General features: G+C 40.3%; 1 protein-coding gene across 2 annotated transcripts in view; it reads right to left on the minus strand.

Annotated features, from left to right (window-relative positions):
* LOC139469150 (serine/arginine-rich splicing factor 5-like) overlaps positions 1-13,906 on the minus strand; it is an 89,267-nt gene that overhangs the window by 17,326 nt on the left and 58,035 nt on the right. The window contains exons 1-2 of one of the 2 annotated variants that reach the window (XM_071251285.1): positions 11,359-11,489; positions 8,540-8,617 (exon numbers count right to left, since the gene is read on the minus strand). In XM_071251285.1, the coding sequence (XP_071107386.1) occupies positions 8,540-8,617; positions 11,359-11,489 (209 nt within the window). Of the gene's footprint in view, positions 1-8,087; positions 8,618-11,358; positions 11,490-13,906 lie in introns of those variants that run through there. The other variant, XM_071251286.1, reaches the window with a different exon arrangement.

The following is a 13,906-nucleotide window of genomic DNA, read 5'->3' on the forward strand; positions in this document are numbered from 1 at the left end:
AGTGAGGTGGTCAATGTGTAATGCATGTATATGTGAGGTAGATGATGCGTAATGCATGTAGATGTGAGGTGGTCAATATGTAATGCATGTAGATGTGAGGTAGATGATGTGTAATACATGTAGATGTGAGGTGGTCAATGTGTAATACCTGTATATGTGAGGTGGTAAATGTGTGATGCATGTAGATGTGAGGTGGTCAATGTGTAATGCATGTAGATGTGAGGTGGTCAAAATGTAATGTATGTAGATGTGAGGTGGTCAATATGTAAGGCATGTAAATGTGAGGTGGTCAATATGTAATGCATGTAGATGTGAGGTGGTCAATATGTAATGCATGTAAATGTGAGGTGGTCAATATGTAATGCATGTAGATGTGAGGTGGTCAATACGTAATGCATGTAAATGTGAGGTAGGCCATCTGTAATGCAGGTTGATGTGAGGTGGTGAATATGCAATGCATGTAGATTTGAGGTGGTCAATATGTAATGCATGTAGATGTGAGGTGGTCAATATGTAATGCATGTAGATGTGAGGTGGTCAATATGTAATACATGTAGATGTGAGGTAGGCGATCTGTAATGCAGGTTGATGTGAGGTGGTGAATATGTAATGCATGTTGATGTGAGGTGGTCTATGTGTAATACATGTATATGTGAGGTGGTAAATGTGTGATGCATGTAGATATAAGGTTGTCAGTGTGTGATGCATGTTGATTGGAGGTGGTCAATGTGTGATGCATGTAGATATGAGATGGTCAATATGTAATGCATGTAGATGTGAGGTGGTCAATATGTAATGCAAGTATGTGTGAGGTGGTCAATGTGTAATGCATGTAGATGTGAGGTGGTCAATGTGTAATGCATGTAGATGTGAGGTGGTCAATATGTAATGCAAGTATGTGTGAGGTGGTCAATGTGTAATGCAGGTTGATGTGAGGTGGTCAATGCGTAATGCAAGTATGTGTGAGGTGGTCAATATGCTATGCATGTAAATGTGAGGTGGTCAATATGTAATGCATGTAGATGTGAGGTGGTCAATGTGTAATGCATGTATGTGTGAGGTGGTCAATATGTAATGCATGTAAATGTGAGGTGGTCAATGTGTAATGCAAGTATGTCTGAGGTGGTCAATATGTAATGCATGTAGATGTGAGGTGGTCAGTGTGTAATGCAAGTCCGGTGAGGTGGTCAATATGTAATGCATGTAGATGTGAGGTGGTCAATATGTAATGCAAGTATGTCTGAGGTGGTCAATATGTAAGGCATGTAGATGTGAGGTGGTCAATGTGTAATGCAAGTATGTCTGAGGTGGTCAATATGTAATGCATGTAGATGTGAGGTGGTCAATGTGTAATGCAAGTATGTCTGAGGTGGTCAATATGTAATGCATGTAGATGTGAGGTGGTCAATGTGTAATGCATGTATATGTGAGGTAGATGATGCGTAATGCATGTAGATGTGAGGTGGTCAATATGTAATGCATGTAGATGTGAGGTAGGCGATGTGTAATGCAGGTTGATGTGAGGTGGTGAATATGCAATGCATGTAGATGTGAAGTGGTCAATATGTAATGCATGTAGATGTGAGGTAGATGATGTGTAATACATGTAGATGTGAGGTGGTCAATGTGTAATACATGTATATGTGAGGTAGTAAATGTGTGATGCATGTAGATATGAGGTGGTCAATGTGTGATGCATGTTGACGTGAGGTGGTCAATGTGTAATACATGTATATGGGAGGTGGTAAATGTGTGATGTATGTAGATATGAGGTGGTCAATGTGTGATGCATGTATATGTGAGGTGGTAAATGTGTGATGCATGTAGATATGAGGTGGTCAATGTGTGATGCATGTTGACGTGAGGTGGTCAATGTGTAATACATGTATATGCGAGGTGGTCAATGTGTGATGCATGTAGATATGAGATGGTCAGTATGTAATGCAAGTATGTGTAAGGTGGTCAATGTGTAATGCATGTAGATGTGAGGTGGTCAATGTGTAATGCAAGTATGTGTGAGGTGGTCAATATGTAATGCATGTAGATGTGAGGTGGTCAATATGTAATGCAAGTATGTGTGAGGTGGTCAATGTGTAATGCATGTTGATGTGAGGTGGTCAATGCGTAATGCAAGTATGTGTGAGGTGGTCAATATGTTATGCATGTAGATGTGAGGTGGTCAATATGTAATGCATGTAGATGTGAGGTGGTCAATGTGTAATGCAAGTATGTCTGAGGTGGTCAATATGTAATGCATGTAGATGTGAGGTGGTCAATGTGTAATGCATGTAGATGTGAGGTAGATGATGCGTAATGCATGTAGATGTGAGGTGGTCAATATGTAATGCATGTAGATGTGAGGTAGATGATGTGTAATACATGTTGATGTGAGGTGGTCAATGTGTAATACATGTATATGTGAGGTGGTAAATGTGTGATGCATGTTGATGTGAGGTGGTCAATGCGTAATGCAAGTATGTGTGAGGTGGTCAATATGTTATGCATGTAGATGTGAGGTGGTCAATATGTAATGCAAGTATATGTTAGGTGGTCAATATATAATGCATGTAGATGTGAGGTGGTCAATGTGTAATGCAAGTATGTGTGAGGTGGTCAATATGTAATGCATGTAGATGTGAGGTGGTCAATATGTAATGCAAGCATTTGTGAGGTGGTCAATATGTAATGCATGTAGATGTGAGGTGGTCAATGTGTAATGCAAGTATGTTTTAGGTGGTCAATATGTAATGCATGTAGATGTGAGGTGGTCAATGTGTAATGCAAGTATGTGTGAGGTGGTCAATATGTAATGCATGTAGATGTGAGGTGGTCAATGTGTAATGCAAGTATGTGTGAGGTGGTCAATGTGTAATGCATGTAGATGTGAGGTGGCCAATATATAATGCAAGTATGTGTGAGGTGGCCAATATGTAATGCATGTAGATGTGAGGTGGTCAATATGTAATGCATGTAGATGTGAGGTGGTCAATGTGTAATGCAAGTATGTGTGAGGTGGTCAATATGTAATGCATGTAGATGTGAGGTGGTCAATGTGTAATGGAAGTATGTGTGAGGTGGTCAATGTGTAATGCATGTAGATGTGAGGTGGTCAATGTGTAATGCAAGTATGTGTGAGGTGGCCAATATGTAATGCATATAGATGTGGGGTGGTCAATATGCAATGTTTGTAGATGTGAGGTAGACGATGTGCAATGCATGTTGATTATGGGGTGGTCAATGTGTAATGCATGCAGGTGTTACATGTATGTGAAATATATATAATGCATGTAGGTGGTCAGGGTTTAATGAGGAATTTATGTAGATGTGAGGTTGTCAATGTGGACAACGTGTAATTTATGTAGATGTGAGGTTGTCAATGTGGACAACGTGTAATTTATGTAGATGGGAGGTTGTCAATATGGACAATGTGTAATTTATGTAGATGTGAGATTGTCAATGTGGACAAGGTGTACAAAATGTAGATGCAAGGTTGGTAATTTGGTCAACGTGCGAGACATGTATGAGTGATATGGTTTAACTGCACTGCAATGAATTACGCCCCACTACATTTCTACAACAAATGTATTCTTCATTATATACTTCACATTCGTAGAAGAGAATATATGCATATTTTTCTGTGGCTTCGGGACTTATCTTGACATACATCTCATTGTTTCGGTGATATACGCAAAGGCTAATCTTTAATTCTACTAACCATATACTTGATATACTCCTTTAATACCACCCATCACTTCCTTCATATACTTACAGACTAATCTTTACATTCTGCCTACCACTTCCTTCATATACTTAAAGACTAATCTTTACATTCTGCCCACCACTTCCTTCATATACTTACAGACTAATCTTCACATTCTGCCCACCACTTCCTTCATATACTCAAAGACTAATCTTTACATTCTGCCCACCACTTCCTTCATATACTCAAAGACTAATCTTTACATTCTGCCCACCACTTCCTTCATATACTCAAAGACTAATCTTTACATTCTGCCCACCACTTCCTTCATATACTCAAAGACTAATCTTTACACATTGCCCACCACTTCCTTCATATACTCAAAGACTAATCTTTACATTCTGACCACCACTTCCTTCATATACTCAAAGACTAATCTTTACATTCTGCCCCCCACTTCCTTCATATACTCAAAGACTAATCTTTACATACTGCCCACCACTTCCTTCACATACTTACAGACTAATCTTTACATTCTGCCCACCACTTCCTTCATATACTCAAAGACTAATCTTTACATTCTGCCCACCACTTCCTTCATATACTCAAAGACTAATCTTTACATTCTGCCCCCCACTTCCTTCATATACTCAAAAACTAATCTTTACATTCTGCCCACCACTTCCTTCATATACTCAAAGACTAATCTTTACATTCTGCCCACCACTTCCTTCATATACTCAAAGACTAATCTTTACATACTGCCTACCACTTCCTTCACATACTTACAGACTAATCTTTACATTCTGCCCACCACTTCCTTCATATACTCAAAGACTAATCTTTACATTCTGCCCACCACTTCCTTCATATACTCAAAGACTAATCTTTACATTCTGCCCACCACTTCCTTCATATATTTACAGACTAATCTTCACATTCTGCCCACCACTTCCTTCATATACTCAAAGACTAATCTTTACATACTGTCCACCACTTCCTTTATATACTAAAAGACTAATCTTTACATTCTGCCCGACACTTCCTTCATATACTCAAAGACTAATCTTTACATTCTGACCACCACTTCCTTTATATACTCAAAGACTAATGTTTACATTCTGACCACAACTTCCTTCATATACTTACAGACTAATGTTTACATTCTGACCACCACTTCCTTCATATACTCAAAGACTAATCTTTACATACTGCCCACCACTTCCTTCATATATTTACATACTAATCTTCACATTCTGCCCACCACTTCCTTCATATACTCAAAGACTAATCTTTACATACTGTCCACCACTTCCTTTATATACTAAAAGACTAATCTTTACATTCTGCCCGACACTTCCTTCATATACTCAAAGACTAATCTTTACATTCTGACCACCACTTCCTTCATATACTCAAAGACTAATCTTTACATTCTGCCCACCACTTCCTTCATATACTCAGACTAATCTTTACATTCTGCCCACCCCTACCTTTATATACTTACAGACTAATCTTTACATTCTGCCCCCACTTCCTTCATATACTCAAAGACTAATCTTTACATACTGCCCACCACTTCCTTCATATATTTACATACTAATCTTCACATTCTGCCCACCACTTCCTTCATATACTCAAAGACTAATCTTTACATACTGTCCACCACTTCCTTTATATACTAAAAGACTAATCTTTACATTCTGCCCGACACTTCCTTCATATACTCAAAGACTAATCTTTACATTCTGACCACCACTTTCTTTATATACTCAAAGACTAATCTTTACATTCTGCCCACCACTTCCTTCATATACTCAGACTAATCTTTACATTCTGCCCACCCCTTCCTTTATATACTCAAAGACTAATCTTTACATTCTGCCCCCACTTCCTTCATATACTCACAGACTAATCTTTACACATTGCCCACCACTTCCTTCATATACTCAAAGACTAATCTTTACATTCTGCCCACCACTTCCTTCATATACTCAAAGACAAATCTTCACATTCTGCCCACCACTTCCTTTATATACTCAAAGACTAATCTTTACATTCTGCCCACCACTTCCTTCATATACTCAAAGACTAATCTTTACATACTGCCCACCACTTCCTTCATATACTAAAAGACTAATTTTTACATTCTTCCCACCACTTCCTTCATATACTCTAAGACTAATCGTTAGGAAGTGATAAGTATTTCTTGCTCTGACACAACCCATGACGTGTCAACACATTCCAGGGGCCTTCATACCGTTTTTATGTACATTTGGGGTAAAAGGTCACACAAGAAAATAAATGTTCACCGGCAGCGTGCTTGAAACAATATAGGCAACATATATACAGGCATAGACACACACGTAGAAGCAGACAAAACACATCTACAAATCATTTTAACAAAATCCATATCAACTTAAACTCTGAAGTTTCAGAGCAAACATCCAGATATCGTATGCGTTGGTATATTCAGAAGAAATCAATCAGATGTTGACTTGGGCCTACAGTCGGTGAGGAGATAAACATGAGTGTAAGCAGCAGAAGGTGTTGCAGTGCGACAGATGTCGGAATCGACCGCATTGTCAATCAATCAACTATAAAGTGGTGACCACATATATGCTTAGCCAAACATTATCTTTACTAAAATCGAAAAAACCCAACATTTTTTAAAACTGAATATCAAAACAACAGTTTATTGATAAACGATAAAGAGTCGATGTTTGTTTTCTAAATGTTTATTGATTGACATTAGTTACGCATCGAGGCTGTTCGCACGTCAACGCGGCAGATCAACGGACAATGGCGACCGTGTGCAAGGGGTTAACGGGAAACGAAATTGAACACGAGGGTAGGGGACACCTGCATACGTCAGAACACAGACAATGACCATCACGTGCAGGGGACACCCGGAGAAATAGGAAAACATCAAACAGGTTGAGCAGGGGTCACCTAGGGATAGGTGACAGGACAAAATGCACGGCGTGGAGCGGTCAAGGACTCTTAACGCCACGTGAAGGGGCACCTGGACAGATCAGGGACTCTGAACACTACGTATAGGGACACCTTATGAGGTCAGGGGACTCTAAACACTACGTGTAGGGGCACTAGGAGAGGTCAGGGACTCTAAACACAACGTATAGGTCAGGACTCTAAACACTACGTATAGGGGCACCAGGAGAGGTCAGATGACTTTAAACACTACGTGTGGGGGCACCAGGAGAGGTCAGAGTACTCTAAACACTACGTGTAGGGGCATCTTGAGAGGTCAGGGTACTCTAACATTACGTGTAGGGGCACCTTGAGAGGACAGTGGACTCTAAACATTACGTTTAAGGGCACCTTTAGAGGTCGGAGTACTCTAAACACTACGTGTAGGGGCACCTTGAGAGGACAGAGGACTCTAAAACACTACGTGTAGGGGCACCTTGAGAGGACAGAGGACTCTAAACACTACGTATAGGGGCACCTTGAGAGGACAGTGGACTCTAAACACTACGTATAGGGGCACCTTGAGAGGACAGAGGACTTTAAACACTACGTATAGGGCACCTTGAGAGGACAGAGGACTCTAAACACTACGTATAGGGGCACCTTGAGAGGTCAGAGTACTCTAAACACTACGTGTAGGGGCATCTTGAGAGGTCAGGGTACTCTAACATTACGTGTAGGGGCACCTTGAGAGGACAGAGGACTCTAAACACTACGTGTAGGGGCACCTTCAGAGGACAGAGGTCTCTCAACACTACGCGAAGGGGCACCTTGAGAGGACAGTGGACTCTAAACATTACGTTTAAGGGCACCTTTAGAGGTCGGAGTACTCTAAACACTACGTGTAGGGGCACCTTGAGAGGACAGAGGACTCTAAAACACTACGTGTAGGGGCACCTTGAGAGGACAGAGGACTCTAAACACTACGTATAGGGGCACCTTGAGAGGACAGAGGACTCTAAACACTACGTATAGGGGCACCTTGAGAGGACAGAGGACTTTAAACACTACGTATAGGGGCACCTTGAGAGGACAGAGGACTCTAAACACTACGTATAGGGGCACCTTGAGAGGACAGAGGACTCTAAACACTACGTGTAAGGGCACCTTGAGAGGACAGAGGACTCTAAACATTACGTGTAAGGGCGACTTGAGAGGAGAGAGGACTCCAAACACTACGTGTAGGGGACGCCTTAAGAGGACAGAGAACTCTAAACAAAACGTATAGGGACACCTTGAGAGGACAGAGGACTCTAAACTCTAAGCGTAGGGGCATCTGGACAGGTCAGACGACACTGGGGACTACATGTAGGGTAGAGGACAGAGGACATTAAGCATGGCACAAAGCACTAAGTGTAGGGGACACCTGTAGAGGTTAGATGATAAAGTGCACTACCTGTAGAAAAGGAGGGCAACTGGGTACGTCAGAGGACACAGCGCAGGTCGTGTAGGGGGCATCTTGAGAGATCAGACGACAATGACTTGCACGTGTATGGTTCAACTTGGGAGGTCGGAGGACAAACAGTGTCACGTACAGGGGGCACCTGGTGAGTTCAGTGGTCAACGTCTGTAGGAGATACCGTCATCAGCTTGATGTGAATCCCTATGAGATGTAGGTCCGGTCCTTGACGTTTGTCGTTTTGATGAAACCCACTAGCACGGTTTTAATCCTGACAAACCTAGAAACATAATCAGAGCGAATCTGGGATTCGAGCCCACGATCATAGCTTTCTGGAATGCCTTGGGAGTTAGCTCTGCACAGCGGAGAGTGGCGCATCCGACGACTGGGCAACCGTGCCTACAGGGAAGACTACATTATATATGGAGATGTCGATCAGTGTATCTTACCTGCCGTTCTTTTCTCGCACCAGAGACTCAGCCTCCCTACCTTTGCTGTAAACAACATACGCATATCCCGGAGGGTTCCTGTAACAAAACAAACAGATATATCAAATTAATTTTCTATCTGAATTACTTTACAGCTTTTTCATTTGATCTTAACCTATGGTATCTATCTACCTTAAAAACGGGGAGAGTTGCTCTGTAGATACATAATGATTCAATGACTTTCTTATCTGGTAACTTTCTAGTCTTTCGCATACCATCTTAACATATCCATACATGAAAAAAAGTGTGTATCATATTGTCACCAGTAGCTTCATACTGCTCATGTTCTAAAATGTCTGTTATATCGTCATCTCGTGAACCTTCACTAAATACATCGGCTAATACTGCCTTATTGCATCGTCAATATTCTACAGTATACCATAATAACTTTCTGCAGTTGGGCACTGTGAAACTTGGACACGCAATGCATGTCGTGTGTCTCGTGAGCCCCGCCTCTTGAGATGAGATCTATATTTACTTCAGTGATATGTAAGGCCGCGGGGCCCCGTCTATAAATTAAAGAATCTCAAGCTCCACCTCCAATTGCTTTGTTTCACATGGTGTATCATGCAAGTCGTGTGTCAAACGTGATCCGCCTTCAATGAATCGGTTTTACATATGTCACATAGGTCTAGTGTCAAACATGATCCGCCCTCAATGAAGCTGTTTGATATATGTCACATAAGTCTTGTGTCAAACGTGATCCGCCCTCAATGAAGCTGTTTGATATATGTCACATAGGTCTTGTGTCAAGCGCGATCCGCCTTCAATGAAGCGGTTTCACATATGTCACATAGGTCTTGTGTCAAGCGCGATCCGTCTTGAATGAAGTGGTTTTACATGTGTCACATAGGTCTTATGTCAAACGTGGTCCGCCTTCAATGAAGCTGTTTGATATATGTCACATAAGTCTTGTGTCAAACGTGATCCGCCCTCAATGAAGCTGTTTGATATATGTCACATAGGTCTTGTGTCAAGCGCGATCCGTCTTGAATGAAGTGGTTTTATATGTGTCACATAGGTCTTATGTCAAACGTGGTCCGCCTTCAATGAAGCTGTTTGATATATGTCACATAAGTCTTGTGTCAAACGTGATCCGCCCTCAATGAAGCTGTTTGATATATGTCACATAGGTCTTGTGTCAAGCGCGATCCGTCTTGAATGAAGTGGTTTTATATGTGTCACATAGGTCTTATGTCAAACGTGGTCCGCCTTCAATGAAACTGTTTGATATATGTCACATAAGTCTTATGTCAAACGTGGTCCGCCTTCAATGAAGCTGTTTGATATATGTCACATAAGTCTTATGTCAAACGTGATCCACCTTCAATGAAGCGGTTTTACATATGTCATATAAGTCTTGTGTTAAACGTGATCCGACTTCAATGAAGCGGTTTGATATATATCATATGTGTCTTGTGTCAAACGTGATCTGCCTCGAATGAAACGGTTTTACCTAATATATCGTGCAAGTCGTGTATCTACTGTTTCCGTGCCCGTCTCTCGGATTAGGTTATGAGTTATTTGCGGGACCAATCCGTTAACATTTTGTGTCTTCAGAAACCTGTCCCAAAATCTGCAAATCAATAACTGAGATACATTGAATATATTGGTTAACTGTCGCTGACTTCGGTAACAGAAGGTCCAAACGCATTGAGAAACTGCATGGTCCACGTGCAATGTTTTGATTGTGTTGGGGCGTTAGGTTTTGGTTCCGAAACCGCTCTCTGGCAGTCGTTTTCTTTTGTCGACTGATTTCACACAAGAAATCTTATGACGTGCCCGTGTATTTTAAACATTGCTTGTAGATCCCGTGTAGATAAAATCTCGTTACCTTATTACTAATTTAAAAGAAATATAAGCAACGCAAAGTCTAGTAATAGGTTACTGCACATTGCAAAAGTAATCAAGTTGAATTTGAAATTTGAATACCATCATATTGGTTATTGAAGATCGCACCAGCGCATACAATCAATCTTCCACATTGTGGTTGTGAAACAGTTGGATTTAAGTGCAGCTTCCCGTGTTTAATCAGGGGGGCATAGCACATGTTGCTTTTAAATCGATGGTGCTGTTAACATAGGTACGCAATTAATGTGCTGACGATGTGGAGGTGACCAGTTAATGTTGATAGCTGATGTTATGATAGATTCTAATGGATACATAAATATCTTATAATTTCCATCGCTTTGAATTTTCTGCTATATTTTAATTACCTTTATTTAATACCAAGAAGAGACAACAATTATTTTCTTTATCTATAATACATAAAAAGAAATCTGACAAATTATTTATGTCATCCAAAAGCGAAAGACTTTCTTTTCTTTGGACAGACTTATTATTTCGGAAAGCTCACTCACTCAGCGACAATCCAACCTTAAAATGTTAAGGATCTCCGTGTGTCCTAGGGGCCAGTGAAGAACAAACTTCATACAATATCTATCGCAACAGTACAGTCACCATGTTTAAAAAGAATTGCCATGTATATGTACAGTACATATGATACGTGATTATATAATATCCAAAATTAGTTGTTACAACATATAACATTATATAATATAACCTACTTGGATTGACAGCGACATAAATACTGAAAATTTCCTTCAATGAATCATCAAACCACATTTCCCTTTTCCAATGTTAATCAACAAATGAAGAAAACAATATAAATCTACGATGACTTGTAGTTCGATTGGAGAACTTTGTCCCCAAAGGTTGAATCACACTAGAGTTACTTTAAAATAATATTCAACGTGTTTTCCAGTGTTAATATACCTTACCTCGCAAGCCAGAGGTCTAAGACTTTTCCATACTTTTGGAGATCTTTAATCAAATGTCCCTTCCCAGTTGACGCACCAAGAGCCCCGATAAACACACGGTAGCCCCCGCATGCAGGATCGTACACAGACATCCCAATGGCGACACCAGGTGTAGTTGGATATCGCGGTGTACCAGCGCCTTTATTGCCACTGACTATCACGTGATTTATCGATAGGGGATTTAATACGCTGCACGTTGGAGGGCACCTATCGATTCTCTGCGTGGGTAATGGCATGCACATGATAATGCGAGAACCTAGAAAAGGTTATGGTTACTTGATTTGATCACAATTTATGCATATGCCAGGCGTCTATATGATCATATATTGAATCCCTGAAAATATTAGTATTTAGGTTATTTATTAATACCCCTAATGACGCAATGGTCAATGCAAACATGTAGTGAATTGATAAAAAAATATCATTGACCCACTCACTGGTAAGTGGATTACATTTTCATTTTCTCCCCGATTGAGATTCTTTGACTGTAAGCCCCATATTCGAGGTCGCGGGTTTCACAAAGTGCTTAGCATCTACGACCTACGTCACATTGATATAACCATGATGTAACTGAATGCAGCATTGGAAGTATGTTGAGCAAGAATTGAGAGCAGTGAAATATCATGTACAAAAAGGGCATGTAACTATCATGTATATAGAAGGCTTGTGTGGTGAACCTGTCATGTATATAGAACGCTTGTGCGGTGAACTTGTCATGTATATAGAAGGCTTGTGTGGTGAAGCTGTCATGTATATAGAAGGCTTGTGTGGTGAACTGTCATGTATATAGAAGGTTTGTGTTGTGAACTGTAATGTATATAGAAGACTTGTGTGGTGAACTGTCATGTATATAGAAGGTTTGTGTGGTGAACCTGTCATGTATATAGAAGGTTTGTGTGGTGAACTGTTATGTATATAGAAGACTTATGTGGTGAACCTGTCATGTATATAGAAGACTTGTGTGGTGAACTTGTCATGTATATAGAAGGCTTGTGTGGTGAACTTGTCATGTATATAGAAGGCTTGTGTGGTGAACCTGTAATGTATATAGAAGGCTTGTGTGGTGAACTTGTCATGTATATAGAAGGCTTGTGTGGTGAACCTGTAATGTATATAAAATTTCTGTGGTGAACATGTCATGTATATAGGTTTGTGTGGTGAACTGTCATGTATATAGAAGGCTTGTGTGGTGAACCTGTCATGTTTATAGAAGACTTGTGTGGTGAACCTGTCATGTATATAGAAGGCTTGTGTGGTGAACCTGTCATGTATATAGAAGAATTGTGTGGTGAACCTGTCATGTACATAGAAGACTTGTGTGGTGAACCTGTCATGTATATAGAAGACTTGTGTGGTGAACCTGTCATGTATAAAGAAGTATTGTGTGGTGAACCTGTCATGTATATAGAAGGCTTGTGTGGTGAACATGTCATGTATACAGAAGACTTGTGTGGTGAACTGTCATGTATATAGAAGGCTTGTGTGGTGAACAGTCATGTATATAGAAGGCTTGTGTGGTGAACATGTCATGTATACAGAAGGCTTGTGTGGTGAACCTGTCATGCATATAGAAGTATTGTGTGGTGAACCTGTCATGTATATAGAAGACTTGTGTGGTGAACCTGTCATGTATATAGAAGTATTGTGTGGTGAAACTGTCATGTACATAGAAGGCTTGTGTGGTGAACAGTCATGTATATAGAAATATTGTGTGGTGAACCTGTCATGTACATAGAAGACTTGTGTGGTAAACCTGTCATGTATATAGAAGGCTTGTGTGCTGAACCTGTCATGTACATAGAAGGCTTGTGTGGTGAACTGTCATGTATATAGAAGGCTTGTGTGGTTAACCTGTCATGTATATAGAAGACTTGTGTGGTGAACCTGTCATGTATATAGAAGGCTTGTGTGGTGAACCTGTCATGTACATAGAAGACTTATGTGGTGGACTGTCATGTACATAGAAGGCTTGTGTGGTGAACCTGTCATGTATATAGAAGGCTTGTGTTGTGAACTGTCATGTATATAGAAGACTTGTGTGGTGAACTGTCATGTATATAGAAGGCTTGTGTTGTGAACTGTCATGTATATAGAAGGCTTGTGGAGTGAATCTGTCATGTATATAAAAGGCTTGTGTGGTGAACTGTCATGTATATAGAAGACTTGTGTTGTGAACTGTCATGCATATAGAAATATTGTGTGGTGAACCTGTCATGTATATAGAAGGCTTGTGGAGTGAATCTGTCATGTATATAGAAGGCTTGTGTTGTGAACTGTCATGTATATAGAAGACTTGTGTGGTGAACTGTCATGTATATAGAAGGCTTGTTTGGTGAACCTGTCATGTATATAGAAGGCTTGTGGAGTGAATCTGTCATGTATATAGAAGGCTTGTGTTGTGAACTGTCATGTATATAGAAGACTTGTGTTGTGAACTGTCATGTATATAGAAGACTTGTGTTGTGAACTGTCATGCATATAGAAATATTGTGTGGTGAACCTGTCATGT

The sequence above is a fragment of the Haliotis cracherodii genome, unplaced genomic scaffold (assembly GCF_022045235.1).
Source record: "Haliotis cracherodii isolate W230 unplaced genomic scaffold, xgHalCrac1.p SCAF_2, whole genome shotgun sequence".
Taxonomy (NCBI): domain Eukaryota; kingdom Metazoa; phylum Mollusca; class Gastropoda; order Lepetellida; family Haliotidae; genus Haliotis; species Haliotis cracherodii.